The sequence below is a fragment of the Populus euphratica genome, unplaced genomic scaffold (genome assembly GCF_000495115.2).
Source record: "Populus euphratica unplaced genomic scaffold, PopEup_1.0 scaffold120.1, whole genome shotgun sequence".
Taxonomy (NCBI): Eukaryota; Viridiplantae; Streptophyta; class Magnoliopsida; order Malpighiales; family Salicaceae; genus Populus; species Populus euphratica.
Genome location: NW_011499918.1, coordinates 1,006,355 through 1,028,354, shown reverse-complemented (window position 1 = coordinate 1,028,354; position 22,000 = coordinate 1,006,355). Strand labels below are relative to the sequence as shown.

The window sequence follows — 22,000 nt, the reverse complement described above, 5'->3', positions numbered from 1 at the left end:
TGCTTCTAGGTTTCTTTACCAACCTTTTTTTTCCCCAGATTTAATCATATTTATCTAGTCCTTAAATAAAATTATAACAAGTTCTATGTCAAATAATCAAGGTTCTTGGTTTAAATGCAGCTGCGTTAAATACTTGATAGGGAGAATTTTGTCATTATCATAATCATACCCCACTCAAATCTAGATTAATTAAAATTCTATGTGGTGTTACAAAAAAAAAAAAAAACTCTTTTCTTTAAATGGTTCTTAAAATATTATTGGGTCATGTTATTTTGCTATCCAGATTTACATCATTATAGATATGGTATGATTATCAAAATTACAATTTTTATTGAAAATTATAATAATAGAGAGTTTGATTTATTTTTAAATTTGTAAATAAGTAATTTTTTAAATAAAATTATATATAATATTTTCTATTCTCGAGTCATAGCTATTATTTACAATATGTTAAATCATGTTATTTTTAATTAAATTTTAAAGTATATTATTTCTCTAATTTTTTATTATACTATTTTAAAAAGAAGAAGAAAAAACTCCCCATCATACTTAAAAAAAACATTGGACCCCGCAGCTGATTCGATGCTTAGGTGGATCCTTCTCCTCCTCGATCCAATCACTTCCACTTTTCAAGATCTGGAATCAATACGACAGATGGCGGTGGTGCGGGGTGGAGGAGGAGTGTTATTTATCTTATTTTCTGGTGTTTTAAAAATATTTTATTTTTATTTTAAAATAATATTTATTTATTTTTTTAATTATTGTAATGTGTTAATATTAAAAATAAATTTTAAAAAATAAAAATATTATTTTAATATCTTTTAAAATAAAAAATATTTTAAAAAACATAACCTATTACCAGCTAAACATGAACTCCTAAACAGCCTCTCAACGACTTTCTTTTCTGTGTGAAACGCTGGATAGGGAAGCACTAGGGTTAATACTATTTCACCTAATATTCATAATATTCTTTTTTTTTAATAGATAAATAAATTTGAATCTCTACTCTATAATCAAGAGACTTATAATATATCAAACAAACAAATGCTAAATCCAAGCCATTCTATAATATGACATTTTACTCAAAACTTCAGAGATTTATAATTTCAATAGTATTTTTAACATTTTTATTTATATATTTTTCTATATATTAAAACTCAAGATAATAACATTACCAATGAAATAGATATTGCAATAATTATAAATATTTTAGGAGTTGGGAATTATTTCTACGATCAAAGGCTTTGTTGCAAAATCAGACTCTATAAAGACCCCAAATTCAGGAATGTCTATATCGGCAATGTATAACACACGCACGCGCCTAAGCAATCATTCCGTCCCTGATTCTCTCTCTGCTTAAACAGGAAAAAATAACTCACAGCCAGCCTCCCTGATAATACTTTCTTCAAACGGTAATCTGTTAATATTCCCAAATAAATAATTAATTAAAAAGCGAAAAATTTTACAGTCATAAATCTCTCTCTCATTGATCTCTGAATTTTGGAGCTGTACACCAGGTACAATCTGCATTATTTCTGGTTTTTGATGTTATTTCTTGTTTGATTGATCAAATCTAGAATCTCCGGTTTTTGTAATTAATTAAAGTTTTTATTTTTTATTTCTTTGTGTGTTCATTGGCTGATTGTTGTTTTTGGGTGGGTTAGAAATGGTGAAAAGAGCGACCCTTTGATGTCATCTTGATGTTTTTGTGATATGCAATGAAATGGAAATTGCTGTGACGCTGATACTTTTGTTGGGATGTTTTCATTAATTGATTTTTCTGCTTTTTCAGTGCTATGGCTATGGAACTTAGTGATTGTTATTGAATTAGAGAATGCAATAGTTGATTTGGTTGCCCTTTGATTATTGGAGATGCAAGATTTATTCTTTTTGTAAAAAGTTGGAGTTTTAGAGGGGCGGGGGTGGGTGCAAAAAGTGGGAAATGTGGTTTAGGATAAAGGGCTCTTTTGTTTCTTGTAGGTTTTCTTCATGGGTGCTAAATCAGTTGAGGATATGATAGAGGCATCATCAGGAGTTCATTTTTCTGGGTTTCATATGAATGGTTTGGAGTTGAGAAGTACACAGGTGGGGCAACCGACGACGCTGGCAGCTGAAGAGATGCATAAGCAACCCTTTGTCATTGGTGAGTTAGTGAGCGTTCACTTTGTCAATTTTGTACTTGTATTGTTTTGATATAGGTTTTCAGTGAATTCTTCGATTGGTTTACACCGAGAGGTGTTGTGTGATTCTCTTCTTTTTTTTGTGAGATCAATCATTGGTAATGTGCTGACTGACTGGCAATGGTCGGTGAAATTCAGGATGTATGATCGGCATTTTGCAACGATCAAGAAAAGTCCTTTCATCAAAATGAATTTTTGAATTTCTCACTCTTACGATGTTTCAGTATGTCCATGGAGATAGTGAGAAGAGAACAGATTAGAGAAAGCTCATGAATTATTGCATTTATTTATTATCAGCTCAAAAGACATGTTTTATGCCTGGGTGCATGCAAATTCTCTTATGTACATTTTGATAATGCCACATCAGAGTTTTTTCATATTGGTTTGGCTGAACATTGCACTTGTTATCTACCTTCTTCTATTAGAAACTTCTAACTAGTCTACTCTTACCTATCAGTTGAATGTTTTTGAACAGCATATATTTGCCTGCTCTAACCAGAAAATGAGAACAACAGAGGATACACGAGTTTGGTGTGCAGAGCATAGACATTTGAAGTGTGAAAAAATGAATCTTTTTGTGGGTAATGCAATTGGAATCATCTAATAGGGAGTTGGATAACAGGGATGTAGAGTAATCTCATACTGAATTTTGCTCTTAAACATCTCCTAGTCAATCAAGAAATGGGTGACATTGGTTTCGATGTAGATTTGTTGAAGCAAATTAAAACAGCAGGATTAGGCGGGCAGGAGGGATCTGATGTTGAAGAAAAAATGAAATATTTCTACATCTATAATTGCTGCTGATGCATTGGTTTCTTCTAATTTTTTCATGGGACCATGTATTCCCTTTTCACTTTTTTGATATATTTTTTATGAAATGTGCCATTTTTACTAATTGTGGTACAGGAGTTGCTGGTGGAGCGGCTTCTGGGAAGACTACAGTTTGTGATATGATTATTCAACAGCTTCATGATCAACGTGTGGTGCTTGTTAACCAGGTAATTACTTCCCGATTCCAAATTAGTTTTGGAAGTTAAGGAAACACAATATCAAAATTTGAGTTCTTGGTCATAAAGGTTTGATGCTACTATCAGGATTGATTGAATATAAAAATAAATCTCATTCATGGATGACATGGCAGGATTCTTTTTATCATGATCTGACTGAAGAGGAACTTACAAGAGTTCATGAGTATAACTTTGACCATCCTGGTGAGTAGACTTCTCTAAGATACATTTTGCTATTTGAGGGATCTTGGATACAATGATTGGTGTGTATTTCCTCTTACACTGTCATTATCCAAAATAGGCATGCTCTTCTGCTTGATTCTTGGTGAGAAAAAACCTATACCCGCTAAAGCCAGAAAATGCTTTGCTATTTTGTCATGCTCTGAGCTTCCTTCTTTCTCATTTCATTTTCCAAACAGGAACATTCTGTAATGTACATCTCTAGTGGAGGCATTTAGGGGCATAATTCTTGCCAAGTTTATTGAAATGGCGGGGAGAAATTTTTTTTGTGTGGTGGATGCTATTTCACCCTGTTTTTTAGCATAATATTTCTCTTATTGTCAGATGCATTTGACACTGAGCAACTATTATGTGCTATGGAGAAGTTGAGACATGGGCAAGCAGTAGATATTCCAAAATATGACTTCAAGAGTTACAAAAACAATGTTTTTCCAGCAAGAAGGGTACAGTTTTTCCTATTGTCCCCTTGTCTTGTAAAAGATAACTCTCCTTGATTTATACCAAATCCCATTGGGGATATCTTGCAATTTGATCCTGGTTACAGAGACACTTTGGTTCTGTACTATCATAACAAGTGTTCTTCAGAATTTTTTAAGATTTTTATATAGTATTTACTGGAAAGCTTTGTTTTCTATATGGATATATATAGTTTCTGGGGGGCATTATCTAGTGAGGGTAAAGTTGTTAGATTGTAACCATAAGGTTGCCAAAGGAGTTGTGAGAGCAGCCATTTCATGCAAGTATGTTGAAGGTAGGACTATCCCAAATCATCCCTTCTGAGAGTCTTGGACATTGCTTGATGGGACCTTAATTGGATAGTGGAAAATGTATTGTTTAGCTTTATGTTCACTTGCCATTTTCTTTGTAAAATTCTTAATGTTGAAGGAGATCGCTGGTGAACCATGAAATTGCTTATAGCTAGATTTTGGGTTTTGCCTTGTGTTCGATTTTGTGTTCTGTTGCTTATATTGTCCAACATGGAATGTTACGGGCATAAAAAATTCTAAATGTTAGAGCTACAAAAAGGTAAAAAAACTAAAGGGAACAATACTACTATTATGATTATACTATACTACATTGCATAATTGGATTCCTTCCTTTTCTTTCTCTTAATTGAGTTCTTTTTTGAATTTAGGGAACTATTAATATAACGGGAAAAAAAAAAGGAAAAAAAGAAATAACTTAAGCTTCAGTAGTTAGCAGTTTCTCTTTTCCACTGTATTGATTGTAGTCTTTGTCAGTGAGACCTGGGTGTACATGTGCAATTATGATGGGCACCTTCATATTAATCATTGGTGGACAAATGTCTCCTTTTATGTTTCAGCTGTACATGCTATATTACACTTACCAGTGTTTTGCCATACTGAAATTTCTCTACATGGTGCATTTGAATACTTCTTCCATGATGTCTTTGCACAACATTGTTATTTGAACTCATCTCTGATATTGTAGTTAGACTGATAGAATGTAAATCCCATGTCTGATTCTTCCATGTGCATCACATTCTGAATTCTTATTACTACAACTATTTTACAGGTCAATCCTTCAGATGTTATAATCTTGGAAGGCATTCTAATTTTCCATGATCCTCGCGTTCGAGAGTTGATGAACATGAAGCTATTTGTTGATACAGGTTATTTAGTTTTCCAGCTATCAGTTAACTTTTGCATCACTGTGTATAATCTATACAGGGACATTGTGTGAAGATGTGGGTTCATAAAATGCATATAACCTATAGGGCACGTTATATTTTAGTTGTAACCTTCTGAGAAATGTCATAATCCTTACCTTACTGGCCTTATTATTGGAGTTTTTTTAATGGCAACCTATCTTTCTCAGGTTGTCTCAAGTAGCAATTGGTTTTTTCCTTTAACAATATGTTTACACCTACCTGTTTTTCTCCAAACCGTAACAATTTTATATTGTTTCTTGCCATTTGTCTTTCTGTTTTGTTTTGTAACCAATAGGTTCTGATGTTCCTTATAAAATGATTGAATATATTACACAAATGTATCTTATATGTTGCTAGCACCATTGCTTGACATTGTTCAATTTTCAGTGCAGATGCTGATGTACGTCTGGCAAGGAGAATAAGGCGTGATACTGTTGAGAAGGGTAGAGATATTGGCACAGTACTTGATCAGGTTAGAGACCTTTTATTTCGTAGGTTTGAATCTTGAACTAATGGGAGCCTAAAAGTGGAATAGTTCTTTCGTTTCTTGCATTGTTCTCTTACAGTTTTATTGAAACTAAAATCCAGGAAATATAAATTTTTTCTTCTTTTTGGTTGTTTGGTTGTTAAATATGGTGAGAAAAAAGAAAGGAAAAAAATGAAGAACTTCTTAGATCTACAGCCTGTTCCCCAGCCAATTTATTCAACTTAGAACATGTGAGGCTTGGAGAAGAGAGATACGAAGTGCACTCCTACCACTCCCTTTTCTTTTTTCCATTGAGTTTTTCTTAATTTCTACCCTTGCTATCCCAAAATCACCGTCATTCTTCCTTTATACTTTTATTATGCTAAAAAATGAGTTTATGTGTAACCTCACCCTGCCTTTGTTATCTCCATCCATCTTTAAAGGAAAAATCCAGTTTCCTTTTTATTTACTATTTAACTTTGGATGGTTAGCAACAACACGTGATTTCTTATGTTATCTTTTTATTTTTAACTTGATGAATTATGATACTTATTTAGAGATGAAGAGAATCTTAAAGTAAACCAATAGAAAGCCTTTTATGCAAGCAAGGCGAGGTTTCATCTCATCTAAATTGCTATCATGGTGTATTACCTTCCTCTGGTAGTAAGTAATAGAATTATTTTGATGCAGTACTCAAAATTTGTGAAGCCTGCTTTTGATGACTTCATACTCCCAACAAAGAAGTATGCTGACATCATCATTCCTCGCGGGGGAGATAATCATGTAGCCATTGATTTGATTGTGCAACATATTTGTACGAAGCTTGGCCAACATGACATGTGTAAAATATATCCCAACTTATATGTCATTCAATCAACTTTTCAGGTGGGGCTTCTTCCACTCTAATCTAAGTTGGCAAAGGGATATGAATTCTAATGGAGATCTAATTAATCTTGATTAAGAAGAACATATTACCAGCTTTTCTGGCTCTGTGTACTGTACTGTATTTTGCTTATTCTCATCCTCCAATCATTACTTGTCTCATGCAGATACGTGGTATGCATACCCTAATACGTGATTCCCAGACAACAAAACATGACTTTGTTTTTTATGCTGACAGATTGATTCGTTTGGTGGGTTTATGTTTTCTTAATTAGTTTGTTTAGTATGTTTATTTCTTGAGAGTGGGATATAGTGGCCTTTTCTTTTATTCAGTTTGTTCGCTTGTCCAATCTCTTTCATTTACCAGGTTGTTGAACATGGTCTGGGACATCTACCATTTACAGAAAAGCAGGTGACCACTCCCACTGGTAAGCTGATGTTTCTCAATGTTTTGAGAATCTTTAGGCTATCCAGTTCTTGATTTCTAGTTCACTCTTACCTGGTATTTATTTTGTCAATGAGAGATGAAATCTTGGAGAAATATTTGATGTTTTTTGATACAAATAAAAAGGTTTATGCTTTCTCTTTACTAGATAGCTATAACATGGATGATGTGCATGTTGGCACCCTGGTAACAGAACATATCTTACTTGTGATGGTACGTTTATAGCTGCAAGATTAGGCATATGGCTTATTTCTACTCAATTCATACTTTTAAGTGATGGGTCCATATTTCTCTTGTTTGAGCTTGTATTTTAATTTTGTAAATTAAACTGCTTGGATCGTGGTTTTCACTACATTTTTTTCCTGTGTGATGCAGGGTCTGTTTACACTGGTGTGGATTTTTGTAAGCGGTTATGTGGTGTCTCCATTATTAGGAGGTTCTCATACGATCTCAATTCTTGAAGCAATGGATTGATATGTTCCATTGTCTGTTTAGCATTTTGATTTACTTGCATGTTTTATTCCCCTGCATCTTCTATTGCAAGCTGCACATGAGATCGAATACCATGGGCAATGGCAATAAGTCAGCTGTATAACATATATCTTTCTTTCTGTATGATTGATACCAACTGCAGTTATAGTGAAGTTCCTCTCCTGATAATATTATGCAAGAGTACTATGAAACCAACAATAAGCTAGGTGGTGTTAATTTCTAAAGCTCAATGTTGTGATCACTTGAATGGTAGCGTCATGATTGATTGATTGTTCTAGTTTCTTGGTTAGAGAAAGAGAATTAGGAGCGGAATTGGAATCTGTAGCCATTATAACAATCATTTCTTATTTTTCACTTTTTTATGAACTTCTCCTGCATCTTTCCCAGTGGCATGAAAAACAACCACTTATCTCTCTTATATTGACACCAGTGGCGAGAGTATGGAGAATGCTCTACGAGCATGTTGTAAAGGCATCAAGATTGGGAAGATTCTTATTCATAGGGAAGGTGACAATGGTCAGCAGGTTTGTGAAGGCTCTTCTCTTTGTTTTCAAGCGTGTCTTGAGTTGATATCTGTGTGTGTCATACAATCTGTGAGTTCTGACTATTCTTAACGCTTCAATGATTTGGCAGCTTATCTATGAAAAGTTACCTCAAGATATCTCGGATAGACATGTGTTGCTATTGGATCCCATTCTAGGGACAGGTCGGATTGTTTCCTCTATAGATTTTTGTTTTGGAATACATCAGTAATAATAAAAAATTTGCTGCATTGAAGGACACACAAAATCTTGCGGTTTTTTTTATTTATTGTAACTTGATGGAGAAGCACTTACTCCCTTGAACTTGGCTACAACTTGTCCCCCCATCATTCTCTACTGGCATGCAGCATAAAAGATAGTAGCTTCTATATTCAATTCAAGTTTGAATCTGAATATTATAGCAAATTACCTGACTGAATATATGACTTGCACTGCTTATTGGTACTAACATGACTTTCTACCTTCTGTTCAGGCAATTCAGCTGTTCAGGCCATTTCTTTGCTTATTAGCAAGGGTGTGCCAGAATCCAATATCATTTTTCTTAATCTCATATCTGTAAGCGAGATCGAATTTTTGGTTTCATCTTTACGTGATTCATCAGTAGACATTAATTTTGTACTTTTCAGTTCTCTGCTTACAAATATGATGTTTATTTCCACCAGGCACCCCAGGGAGTGCATGTGGTCTGCAAAAGATTCCCAAGAATAAAGATTGTGACGTCTGAGATTGAAACTGGCTTGAACGAAGATTTCCGTGTCATACCTGGCATGGGTGAGTTTGGAGATAGATATTTTGGCACAGACGACGATGACAACGAACTAGTGGTGGCCCATACACAATAGAGATACTAAGGGCTGCGCTGAGTAATCGGCAGAGAGCGAGCAGCCGAACCTGCCGGACTCTTTATGTGCTGAGTTGTGCGCTTTCAGTTTTGAACAAATTTTGACTCAAATCAAACCTCTAGTTTCTTCCTTCCATTTTTTTATTTTTTTTTAAAAAAAAAAAAAAAAAAAAAACTGAGTCACAGAGGAGGTGTTTTATTCTCTGTCACCTTAGTTCTATGTGCAGAGGGTTTCTCCAAGGAAAAAAAAGAAGCAGTGCAATAAATCCACAACCAAAACGTTAAGAAGTGCAATAAATCCACAACCAAAACGTTACTCAGTTTGCATCGCTCAGAGGAAAGTGATTGGTGATTAGAGGCACCTACTTGGAACTTGATGGTGACAGCCTCCCAATTAATATATGTATCTGTGAACCCAGATATTTTATTTCATACATGGTGATAAAATTTTATGGTGAACCGTTATTTTGGTTCAGCTAGGGTTTGAATATCCTATCTCGATTCTTTGTTGTTATTGTGGTTTGCAGATTCTCTCTCTAGCTGCATTTTTCCTTCTGTTTCTTCCCCTCTATTATAGTGGGGCATCTATAAAAAAATGAAGTTGAAATGAATTAGAAGGGACATTGACATTAACGGTTAAAAATTATTCGTTGAGGCAAAGATGTTAGCATCTACCTCTTCAAATTTTGGAGGGAGCAAGCTGCAGGTGAGGGAGGAGCTTTTCCACACGATACTTAATTTATGGTGCCCAAGCTAAGATATAATAATAAGAAATGCCACTTGGCAGAGACAATGATCACCCATTGCTTTATCCAAGGATGATAACCTGTGTTGGGCCAATCTTTTGACACGCGTTGAGAATTGTGGGGTGGATTTATATTCTATTGAAGATGATCTATATGGAGAGGTGCTTGTAAAAGCTTGTTTTTGCATTTTTCTCTATTCGTCATTCTTTATCCAATATCCATCCTTGAAAAAGCTTCAGCATGTCGGCCTTTGTTGGAAAGTATGCAGGTAGTACACCTCTCTCCCTCTCCCTCTCCCTCTCCCTCTCTTTTCTAAGGCCTACCTTTTGAACTCCGTGAAGCTTATTACCCTCTCTTTTCTATGGCCTACCTTTTGAACTCCGTGAAGCTTATGTCGAGCACTCAAGCTCACTTCAAGGCAACATTTTGACTACGAATTCATCACCACTGAAAGCTGGAGGCACTACAGCAGAGAGTTTCCTTCTCCTTTGCAGCTATGGATATATGCATATCCATGTTCTTTTGTTGGTTACAGAAGAGAGGCTTAAACGCGGATTCACTTCAGGAATGTGGGATATGGATGTGGTTGAGCTACTAGTTCATTGGCGAATATCCAGTTTAATTTAATTGCCTTTGTTGTAGACTTTCATATACAAATGATTGAAAATTCACCTCTTGCAACACAAAATCATCTAGTTTTGTGAATATGGGGCAATAAGTCATAGTGTATGGTTTGACAGATTTCCTACTCTAAATGCATGCGTACACATTTATTGAAGCTTCAAATGCTAATGTATAGGTTATCTACTCAAGCGTTATATAGCTTCTAAGGTGGTTGGTTTTTTCCATGGTTTACTCCAGATGAGCTGATCAAGACTGCCAAGTACATTGCCACACCAGGGAAGGGCATTTTGGCTGCAGATGAGAGCACAGGCACCATTGGCAAGCGTTTATCAAGCATAAATGTTGAGAATATCGAGTCCAACCGCCAAGCCCTGCGTGAACTCCTATTCACATCCGGCAAAGCCCTACCTTACCTCTCTGGTGTCATCCTTTTTGAAGAAACCCTCTACCAAAAAACCTCTGATGGGAAACCATTTGTTGAGGTCCTCCATGAAAACAATGTCATTCCTGGAATCAAAGTTGACAAGGGTGTAGTTGAATTAGCCGGGACTAACGGTGAAACTACAACCCAAGGTTTTGATTCACTCGGGGCACGCTGCCAGCAATACTACAAGGCCGGTGCGCGATTCGCGAAGTGGCGTGCTGTCCTCAAGATTGGCCCAACAGAGCCATCTGAATTGTCAATCCAGCAGAATGCACAAGGGTTGGCTCGTTACGCTATTATTTGTCAGGAGAATGGTCTGGTGCCTATTGTGGAGCCTGAGATTTTGACTGATGGATCTCATGACATTAAGAAATGTGCTGCTGTAACTGAGACTGTGCTTGCTGCTGTTTACAAGGCATTGAATGATCACCATGTTCTTCTCGAAGGTACACTCCTCAAGCCTAACATGGTAACTCCAGGTTCTGATAGCCCAAAGGTATGATCAAAATACCAACATTACCGCTTAACATAATTCAGTTTGTCATACTTGTCTTCAATTATTGATTAATCTTCAAAGGGTTTGATTCTTAAAGGTAACACCTGAGGTGATTGCTGAATTCACAGTGACCGCGCTACGCAGAACTGTTCCACCAGCTGTACCAGGAATTGTGTTCTTGTCTGGCGGGCAAAGTGAGGAGGAAGCAACATTGAACCTCGACGCCATGAATAAGCTTGAGGTGTTGAAACCATGGACTCTATCATTCTCTTTCGGCCGAGCATTGCAAAAAAGCACACTCAAAACATGGGCTGGAAAGAAGGAGAACGTTGAGAAAGCTCAAGAGGTATTCCTGCTTAGGTGCAAGGGGAATTCAGATGCAACTCTAGGCAAGTATGCTGGAGGAGGTACTGGTGGGCTGGCTTCAGAGAGCTTGTTCGAGAAGGGTTACAAGTACTAGGCTTCTCCTTGTTCATGGGGCTGGTGATTTCATGCATGTAATGTATAATTAACTTGTGTTCTCCCTCCTTATAATTAACTTGTGTCCTCCCTCCTTACATTGCTAATTAATCAATTGCTTTCGGTATATATTTCTTAGAGATAAATTGTTAACGAATACAAGGGTTGAAGGATTTTGTCATTTTCTTCTAGCAAAATGCTCAAAGATACATGATTATGAGGAATTTAGATTTCATATTTCATATAGAAGAGCGTTGGGCTTGCTTCATGTTTACGATAGATTGATGGCCTTTATGATGATATAATGGGCCTACGTTCACCTGCAGAAACAAGTTTTTGCATGGCATAGGAGATCATTTGATGTTTAAATTAGTAAATTTGAGGATAAAAGAAGGTCGATAGAGTATCCGTGATGTGATGTAGAGGATGAAATGAAATGTAGAGATAGGTTTGATAAGAGAGAATGTTTTGCGATGATCGGATGTTATCGAGGAGTATTTATACTTCCACCAACTTGCATGGTAGTGAAGGCATAAATGACAAAATATTTATCACACCTCGTATAAGTACACTAATGAAAAATCTATAACTCAATGTAAATGATTTTTAATTGAAAATATATTAAAATAATATATTTTTATATTTATGTTTTACATAAAGCAATTTTAAAAAAATTAATGTATTTTTAAATGAAAAACATTTTAAAAATAAATAAATAAATATAATGCCAAACAAAAGCATATTAATGAGTAACGGTGGACCGATAAAAGGGCAATTATGAGAATCTATAACTTTTAAAGTTTGGTATTGTGGTGCACGGACTTTTTTAAAATATTTTTTAATTGAAAGTATATTAAAATGATATTTTTTTAATTTTAATTTTAATTTTTAATATCAACATATTAAATCATAAAAAAAAAACACTTAAAAACATTAATTTTATATTTTTTAAGTGAAAAAAAATTAAAAAATTTTTAAAAAAAATACTTTGAACAAAAGCTAACAGCGAACGCTAATAAAAAAAAGTATTCTGAAAATAACATAGTTCATATATAACTGCTATTGATAATAATAGTTTTTTTAAAATCTATGTCTCATTCAAATTAATTAATATATACAAAAATCATCACAAAATTTTATAAAAGTTTAATTGCCAATAGATGAGATTCAAGATACAATAGATAAAAAAAAGAGGAGAGATAAAAATGATGTGGTAGGAAATAGAATGAGGGAGAAAAGAAAAGGAAATAATAAGTCACTGAGAATATATTGGAGCTCTATTTTTTACACACATGATATTTTTATAAAGGATTCTTTGAGACGACTCTAGTCATATTTTGGAAGATTATCAAATGAGATTGTAATTGGTTAGGGATTTTTTAGGTTAATTTAGGGTAATTATGATCTCATTTGGTGATCTTTCAAGGTGTAGTTAAAATTATTTCATCAAAATCTTTTTAATGGTATTGAGTGTGTACAAAATAGAGTTTTGATGTGTCCCTAATGACTTGTTCTTTCTTTTCATTTTTCTCTCATTTCTCTCTCCTGTCATAATTTTTTAGCCATTGAATATTTTAATAAAATTTTGGGTTCACTTGTGTTCAAGTTTATTAATTTGCTAAGATATTCATTTTGGTTTTGACTAAACTGTTAAGAATAATTGTTATGCACAAAACATATATTTCAAAAACACGGTGGTGTTCAAATTGTGCTAGTTCCAAATACTTTTCCATCATATGTCATTCTCCAAAAATTTTTACCAAACTATGTTATTTTTATACAAAAATTCAATTTTAGACTACACATAGATTATAGTTTCTTATTGTTTATTCTAGTTTCCTCTTAATTGATTTATTGCAACCAAGATTATCAACTCGGTTCTGGATGGTGTTTTATTTTTTTATTTGAAAAATAAATTTTGATTTCAAAGCATTTCGGCATTCTGTTTCAGGTCATATACTCACACACACGCAAATGATTCAATAAATTTTATTTTGTGTCGAGTTTAAACCTAACCCTATCAGTTTTTTTTTTTTCAAAATAACACATGCATTTTAATTAGAAATCTTATGGTTTATATACAACTTGAACAAGCAACAGAATTGCACTTGAACTAGAAATCTTTCATAAACAATGTAACACTAGATAAGTGGTTTGCGCTTCACTGCAAGCCAAGTTGAGTTTTCTTATAACTTAAGAAATAATATTCAAGCATTACTAATATATTTTAAAGCAAACAAAAAAAAAAAGATCTTGTGACTTGAGTTATAGACTCTACTAGATTCAATAAGATGATTTAATTTAATTATATGATTAAAAAAAAACAATGATAGTAAATGTATTGAATCTAAAGAGAAAAGGCGATAGTGATTTCCTGTAGAAAAAAAACACTTGTTAAAAGGAAAAAAAAAACTATGAAGCTGAATTCTAATGATGAAATAAAAAAAATGAAAAAAATAAAGTTTCGAGTCAGTCCAAGTTAGCATGAAAAACTTATGACCTGGATTGTGAGGCTAGCCATCCTCATAAAAAGCAAATAAAAAAAGAAGCTCAATTTTTAATATACTCAATGTTGAAAGTTGAAATTAAAAAAGAAAATCGGTATAAAAAATGATCAATTTCAATCTAGGATCATCATATCGAAAAAAAATACAAAGCTCAGTTCTTAACAATCTAGTGTTAAAGGATAAAAAAAATTGGTTTTAAAAAAGAATCCAAAGCAAAAAAATTTAAAAAAATAAGGGTTAAATTTTATGTAAAAATAGAATGATATAAAAGCTCCGAGTCAATATGAATTAGCATGTCAAATCCACAACCTAAATTATGATGCTGGGCTATCTTTATCGTGTTGTTTAGAATCAGTTTTCTACTATAATTCAATTATAGTATTTAATTTGAATTTAATTACACAAACTCTTTTCATTTTATTCTCTCTTTTTCTTAGGTAGAGAAGAGATATTTATTAATGGGAATTATATGGTTGTTAGGGTGATGAACTAGGATAAAAAGGCTTAAAATCTAGGATTTGAAAGGGTTTATTTTCTGGGATTGAAGGTTGTGTGTCTACATATATTTAAACTTGATTTAGAAAATCAAAACTGAATTTTTCAAATCTTATATGGGTTTGGTATGTTAATTGAGGGAATACATATGATTTTTAACCTTGATTGTAACAATTCAATACATACCATGAAAAATGAAGGTTATAATTAATTCAAACTGGTTGACGTCACATTGAAAATGTTAGCATTTCAAAATTTGCATATTACATCCAATAGATTTTAATATTTCTATATATAAAACCATCAAATTATAAGTTTAAATGTATTTACTTGTAATAAATTACAAGAGAGAGTATAAAGTAGAATACACTCCATTTGTTTGGACTTTTAATTCCAAATGAGTCAATCTATCTTCTAATTTTTTAAGTGTTTTGAGAACTTGAGATACATGGCTAATTCTTGTTATATTTTTAAAATAATAGATTTTATAAGGTATTGATTGATTATTGTCTTAAAACATAAGAAACAGAGACAATAAAAAAACAAAAAAACATATTCACATCTTTCATGTTTTAAAAGATTAGAAATTTTTCCAAAACTATCTTAGAAACATACACATACTTTAGGTATTGTCATTATTTCTATTTCTTTAATTTTTTCTATTTCTTTAATTTTCTCTATCTGATATATTTATTTATTTTATCCTACAACATAACCACATACAACCTTATTGACTCTTTAGGTTGCTATTATTATGGAAAAATAACATTTATTCCTTAAACAACTTGATTTTAATAAAAATACATAAATAGAGTTGAGTCATTGATATGTAAGTTGATCTAATCAACCCATTAATAGGTTTTATTTTGGTTTAATAACTATATTGAAATTTAAATTAAAAAAATATAGAAGAAAATATTAACAAAACCTCTAAACCGTGTGGGAAAATCATTGTATACCCAAACATAAAAAAAAATTCATTGCGACAATGAAATTATTTTTTTATCCCTTAAAGAAATAATGAGATGCCTTGATATTGAAGAGTAATTTGATATTTTCTCATAGCCCATTGGTTATTAAAAAATTATTTGGGAGTATAAATACCTTCTAAGAATTTTTCAAATAGTAAAATAACTAAATTATCTTAAAAGACAAACAAATAAAGAGTTGTAGACCAATTTTTTTTATTTGTTTATTTTTTTAAATACAGTACAAAGACATTTTCACCCATAAAATCAAGAAAAATAAGTTATTGGTCCAAGTCCTTTTCACATAGCTTGTTTTATTAATTTCATAACTATTAGGAGCAATTTGATCTTTTAATCAAGATTAAAATTGAAAAGCTACCGACGTGTGCAGTATATAATAGGTTCTGTATAGAACATCTTTCAGTGATCAAACTTGTCGTTTCATCATGTTATTAGAAGTATCATCGCATTCTCTTCCTCCTAATGTAGTGTGTGTCGGTAGTAGTTAAGTGATTTGTAATTGGTGAGCCTTTTTTTTTCTCATTTTCTCTTTTCTCCCTTAAAGTTTATAGGTTAGCCCTCATTTTTTTAGTATTTTAATTTCAATCCTTATTCTTTTGATTTCTAATTTTTGTTCTTGATCCTTTTATAAAATTCTTAGTTGTTTTTAATTTTTTCTTCAATTCCAATTTCTCAGATATTATTTTTTTCAATTCGGTTTTTATTTTTTTAATTTCTATTTTTTTCTTAATCGTTTTGTAAGAGTTTTATTGGTTTTTAATTTTATCATTTAATTCAAGTTTACAATGTATTTTTTTATTTTGTTCCTATTCTTTTTATTTCTTCTATTTTTGTTAAAGTCATTTCACTTTTTGATTTGACCATATCCCCCCTCCAAAGTTTTGCTTTGTTTTTTTTTTTATCATATTATTTCAATCTCATAATCTAAACCACGAGATTTATTTGTTAATCTCGATTGACTCACTTCTTATTACACATGTTACATGTCTATCATATTATCTCGGGTTGTTTTAGACTGAAAATTTTATCAATTTTTTTTTATCTAGTTTTATATTTTTAAAGGTTTTTTTCTTCAAAAAAAATTGTTTGTTATTGTTGTCTATATTTTTTTATTGTCTAACTAAAATAAAGCCAACTTATTAAACCTAATTAAAGTTATAAGTTGATTTTTTTTATTGAAAAGCATTTATCATGCCTTGATTATCATTATCTTTTTATTTTTCTTATCTAATTTTTGTTTTTATTTTAACGATACCTTATTTGAATATATATTTTTTCTTAAATATCTTTTAATTTGTATTTCAATTAATATCCCTCCTATATGATTTTTTTATTTTTTATGTAGCTGTTTTAAAAAAAAAACATTTTGTACATTAATTTTTGAAGATATTGTTTTGATTCATCTATAGATAAAATTTATTTTTAAAAATAAAAAAATATTCTTAGATAATATTTCTAATATATGTAGTTTTATATAATTTTTTTATTTTATTCTACTCAATTAATTTCATGTTTGTCTATTTTTATTACATTTAATTGAATAAAAAATAAATTTAGTAAATATTTCATCCACATCTTTCTCTTAATTAATTAATTTATTTACACAAATATTTTTTAATTTATTTAATTAACTGTTGCATAAACTTCTTAACTTCTATTTCAATTTTTTTTTATATAAAATATATATTGAAAAGTCTATGTATCTAAATTTTCTGCGAGTTAAATAGGTAGTAATTACTTAACCTCCGTTCTGATCCCTTGTGAAAATCACTTTGACTTCTCTTCACATTTCACATGTAGACTCGCCGTTACCGACCGCCAGTTCAAACGGCATCGTTTCTTTGAAAGCTATCATTTTCCCTTGCCTTCTAAGCTTTAAACGGAAATACCATTTCACCTCCACTGCTTCACCAAACTGATAAGCATCAAGAGAACATCAAGATCGTTTCTTTTCTCAAAATTCTCGAACCTTAACAAAAATCATCAATTGGGTTGTCTTTTGTTTCAATAAAAACAATGCAGAGTTGGTTTTCAAGCAGTGGAGAAGATCAGCAACAAGAAAAGCCCGCATCTTCGTTGTTGGCTGATTGGAACTCATATGCAGCAACAAGCAATTCAAATGAATCCTCTACTGGATTAGGCAGCATCGGTAGCTTTGATCTTGAAGCTGCTGTTCGCTCTGCTAATGACACTGTTTCTGGCACCTTCAATGTGTAAGGAAAAAAAAAATGAAGGAAAGAATATTTATTTTCAGGAATTGAAATTTATGTATTTTTCTGTTTTCATATAGAGAATTTTAACTGTGAGATGTCTTGATTTTGTTGATTAGAGGGGTTTCTGGCACCTTCAATGTGTAAACATATGCAAAAAGAAAGCAGCTTTATACTCAAGAATTGGACTTTATATATGTATTTATTGATTATATGGGTGGATTTAATTGTGGGTTTCTTTTTTATGTCGTACATAGGAGTAATTTTGGCAAATCTTTAGTCGTAAAAAGAATTGAACTTTATGGGTGTGTGTGTGTGTGTTTATATAGATGAGTGTGATTGTGGGCTTTGATTTTGATTTGAGGAGATCAACTTATGATTTGATGGAAGATATAATGGTTGTGGGGTGGGATTTGGATTTATTGTAATTTCGAGTGTTGCAGGTTAACTGGGTTGTAACTTCTATGGCTTCTGTATTTCTAGTATGCTGTTTTTATGCAATGAATGTGAGTGAGCTGATTCTAGTACTTGTCTGTTGCTGCGTGCCTTTGCTAACTTATCTCTCCCATTTCACTTATTCCAAATATCCTTTCGCGATGTAATTTCTATTAGCTACTGGAAGGATCGACGAATTTCAGTTGGAATAGAAGATGGGGTGTTATTTTATTGTAGTGTATACTAAAATCAATTATCTTAGTTTTTCTGATTGGATAGTAATATTCCAGTGGATGAATGCTATCAGATGACCCTTTTTTCACAATTTAGATGTGAACGAAAAGCATTTGTTGCGTGGCATGAAAAAGTTTGCTGATCAGAGTAAGTTCTTATTAGTTACAACACAAAGAATCTCCAGGACCAGGGTTTGGTTACTCTAGTCATGCAGTAGTGTCATGTGGAATCCATAGGAGTTTGTCGATCAATATTGAAATGCATAATGTGTTTGCTTTAGCTCTGGCAGGGTATTTGAATTCTATGATTGATTAATATCCAATAATTGCACCTTGGCATTTCCTTTAGCATATGAGTATGAATATGCCACCAACTGCACCACAGTGCTTCATCAGTGAGGGAAGTGTTCAATTATATCATCTCATCTATTGCATTTCCTCCTGCCTTGATGCTATGTCTGAAATTTTGAATACAACCTGCATTGCGAAATGATTTCATTAGTGAATATCAAGGAAATGCAATTATTATTATTATCTTGCTTCTTATCGCAAACTCTTAACACTTTCTTCTTCTTTTTTTCAATCTAAGCTCAATTGAAATGAAAGTTTTGAAGAAGGTGATAAATCTTGTATTTCTTATTTTGATGCCTATCCAGGGTTTCTAAAGGTGTGAGTGGGAACTTCCAGTCTGCCACCAGTAACATCCCTTCAGGAAAAGCTCTAATGTATTTTGGTTTATTTCTAGCAACAGGCGTGTTCTTTGTTTTCACTTCATTTGCCCTGTTCCTTCCTGTCATAGTACTCGTGCCCCAGAAGTTTGCTATCTGTTTTACACTTGGTTGTGGCTTTATCATTGCGTCATTCTTTGCACTCAAGGGTCCCAAGAATCAACTTGCTCACATGTCATCGAAAGAGGTACTGGCTATGCCTCCATTAGAAATTTGCATGTTATTTTTGTTTTCTATATTGTGGCTGTGCACTTCTAATCCTTTTTTCTTCTCTTCAATTTTTCTACAGAGGCTTCCATTTACGTTGGGATTCATAGGCAGTATGGTGGGTACCCTATATGTTTCCATGGTGCTTCACAGCTATATTCTATCTGTGCTCTTCTCTGTGATACAGGTAGCTGCCAACATACAGTTTCTCTCTTTATATCTCATCAGTTGATGTCTTGCTATGAGAGTTTGGCTCGAGATACTGATTTTACTGCAGTTCATCTTTGTTTGTTTTTCATGATGTCCTTATTTCATTGGAAGAGTAGATTGACTCGTGTATGATTGAAGTAAATATCTTTCGGAAAGAGAAGTACAGGAATTTGCCAGATGCGTCCATCAAACATGACTTGAAACCCCAAAGATTACCCTTTCTGATGTTTTCATTGAATATGCAGGTTCTTGCCCTTGCATACTATGCGATTTCCTACTTCCCTGGTGGATCTACTGGGCTGAAATTCCTCTCATCTTCCCTGACCTCATCAGTGATGAGACGTTTCGGGAGTTGACATTGGCTGCCATGCTCATTTTTCCCTTGTATATCTTTCCTTTTCCTTGGCTTCTTGTTCTGCTAGTGTATCTAGAAAGCAGGAACTGTGAGGCATGTTCCTGAATTGCAGCTTCCAACTTGAATACTCTGGTTGCCTTTACTCTAGTCTGAACTCCTAAAAAAGAAAAAGAGAGTGAAATTCAAAGTCTGCCACGTTATTCACATATAATTTTGTTCATGTGTTGTGTATTTGAAGAGAAATATTATTGATTGAAATAGAATTTAAAAAATTAAATTAAAATCAAAAGAATAATTAAAAAAAAAAGAAACTATATAACATATTTTATTTTCTCTATGCATATCAAATTTAAATTTTTTATGATTCTTGACTCCTTATAAAAATATTATTTTATCGTTGATTTCGTAATTTTATTTTAAAAAAATGTTTAATTAAAAGCTAATAAAGAATCAAATAATACATAAATGAAATCATATACCATTATAAAATTTTTGAACCACTCGAAGGGTGGTGGCGGCGAGGATTTTCTCCAATACTAGGGTGTCCCATCCCACATCGTCGCCACTTGGATTGATCGGAGGTTGTGCACAGAACGGAAGAGAAGGGATTGAAGAGGGTAGTGGTAGCTGGTTTGCTTTTATTAAAATTAAAATTAAAATTACTGCCTAAACAAATTTACAATTCATGGACCATTCTCTGTTCATCATGTAGAAAAATACTTTTTTATATCGTTTGATTGTTTGTTGTTGCCAAGAGAGACAATGAACATGTTTTTATATATCTTTTATTTTAAAAATATAAAATTTATTTTAGAATGATGCGTTTATTTTATGTGTTTTTATTTTAAAAATGCAAAAAAAATAATATTTTCAAGAAAAAAATATTTTAAAAAGCAATATATTTACTGAAACACAACATAAATAAATAGCTTTCAATGTTAATAAACTCTAAAGTTCCATTTGTGGGCCTAAACAATTGTTAAAGATTGGGGAAAGAAAAGCCTAAACACTTGGATTTTTGAGTCTTGGCCCTCATTATAATATGCAACCCTAGTGGTGCTTTAGGAAGGGCAGTCCAAGAACATAACCCAGCTTTACCACCCGTATAATAAACATTAAGAGAGATATAAAAGAATTAAAGGGATTTGTGAACAAAATCCTGAAATTATGGAAGATTAGGTCATCAAAACTTCGAAATGGGGACATGGATTTGACCTTTTAGAGTCTTGTACATGATTTTTTTAAAAGGGCATCATTGAAAGCAAAAGGCAAGCAGGAAAAATCAAAGCTAAAAGCAAAGGGGTCAAAAGTGGAGGGTTGATATTTATCACAGTATAAAATATACACACCAGGTTAAAATAAAACGTTGAAAGCCAAAACTATCATCAAACTAACTAGGTTTGACGGTGTTTTTATTACTAGTTTTTGGATTTTCCCAGAATAAAAAAAGACAGAAACAATAATGAAGATATAAGTATGTGTTTATATATATATATATATATATATATATATATATATATAAATGCAAAGTTCTTGGCTTGAGCAATTCAACAAAAATAACAAAAAAGAAAAAAAAAGAAGAGGAAGAGGAACACAATAAGAAAAAAGAAATAATCAAAGGAAAAAAAATGATCTAAGATCTCTTGTGATGATCATATAAATATTAATTAATATTCTTAATGGAATGGATCTTATTGGGGATGACTTGGAATTTGGGATTAAATTAAAAAAAGTACGTACCAAGTTCATCTTTGAATGTGTTTTTGTTCAAAGTCCAAATCATTATATATTAAATATGTCTTTTTTTAAATCATGGGTTCGCATTGATTTCTAAATTAAAAGAAGATTTAATCATGACCATGCACGATGATAAATCAAGAAGTTAATTGGCCATAGATCATCACACACTAGCTTTTGTGAGGCCAAAAAGTAATTCCTCCATGCAATTTTTTTAATCGAACTTTAATTTGATTCATTTTTATTTTGTCAGATGTCAAGAAATTGTTTGAGATGACAACAAGAGCTAGAGAAAAATAGCTTGTTCATATTGTTTTTTAATTACACAACAAATTTAAACAAAAATGAATATAGTAATTATTTTTTTAATCTTTTAAT

General features: G+C 32.3%; 3 protein-coding genes across 6 annotated transcripts; all 3 read left to right on the top strand.

Annotated features, from left to right (window-relative positions):
- The first annotated feature begins 999 nt into the window (after nucleotides 1-999).
- On the top strand, nucleotides 1,000-9,260 carry LOC105134885 (uridine kinase-like protein 3). 4 transcript variants are annotated; one of them, XM_011039464.1, is made up of 17 exons: nucleotides 1,000-1,517; nucleotides 1,981-2,143; nucleotides 3,087-3,178; nucleotides 3,322-3,391; nucleotides 3,752-3,870; nucleotides 4,964-5,060; nucleotides 5,492-5,571; nucleotides 6,256-6,450; nucleotides 6,615-6,698; nucleotides 6,815-6,875; nucleotides 7,041-7,105; nucleotides 7,268-7,328; nucleotides 7,815-7,908; nucleotides 8,018-8,090; nucleotides 8,399-8,481; nucleotides 8,589-9,023; nucleotides 9,054-9,260. In XM_011039464.1, exons 2-14 carry the CDS (start codon nucleotides 1,990-1,992, stop codon nucleotides 8,082-8,084), a joined length of 1,239 nt encoding a protein of 412 aa, XP_011037766.1. In that variant the 5' UTR covers nucleotides 1,000-1,517; nucleotides 1,981-1,989; the 3' UTR covers nucleotides 8,085-8,090; nucleotides 8,399-8,481; nucleotides 8,589-9,023; nucleotides 9,054-9,260. The 4 variants fall into 4 exon arrangements, with proteins under 4 accessions (XP_011037766.1, XP_011037767.1, XP_011037764.1 ...); XM_011039465.1 differs by lacking the exon at nucleotides 7,041-7,105 and having other exon boundaries at nucleotides 1,132-1,517; nucleotides 6,815-6,859; XM_011039462.1 differs by lacking the exon at nucleotides 7,041-7,105 and having other exon boundaries at nucleotides 1,141-1,517.
- A 408-nt stretch (nucleotides 9,261-9,668) lies between these two features.
- Nucleotides 9,669-11,692, top strand: LOC105134884 (fructose-bisphosphate aldolase, cytoplasmic isozyme 1-like). The gene is made up of 3 exons (XM_011039461.1): nucleotides 9,669-9,781; nucleotides 10,375-11,057; nucleotides 11,155-11,692. The coding sequence occupies exons 1-3, from the start codon at nucleotides 9,754-9,756 to the stop codon at nucleotides 11,515-11,517; spliced, it is 1,074 nt and encodes a 357-aa protein (XP_011037763.1). The 5' UTR covers nucleotides 9,669-9,753; the 3' UTR covers nucleotides 11,518-11,692.
- A 5,589-nt stretch (nucleotides 11,693-17,281) lies between these two features.
- LOC105134883 (protein transport protein SFT2-like) lies at nucleotides 17,282-20,109 on the top strand. The gene is made up of 4 exons (XM_011039460.1): nucleotides 17,282-17,720; nucleotides 19,042-19,300; nucleotides 19,403-19,507; nucleotides 19,776-20,109. Exons 1-4 carry the CDS (start codon nucleotides 17,524-17,526, stop codon nucleotides 19,884-19,886), a joined length of 672 nt encoding a protein of 223 aa, XP_011037762.1. The 5' UTR covers nucleotides 17,282-17,523; the 3' UTR covers nucleotides 19,887-20,109.
- Nucleotides 20,110-22,000: the final 1,891 nt, after the last annotated feature.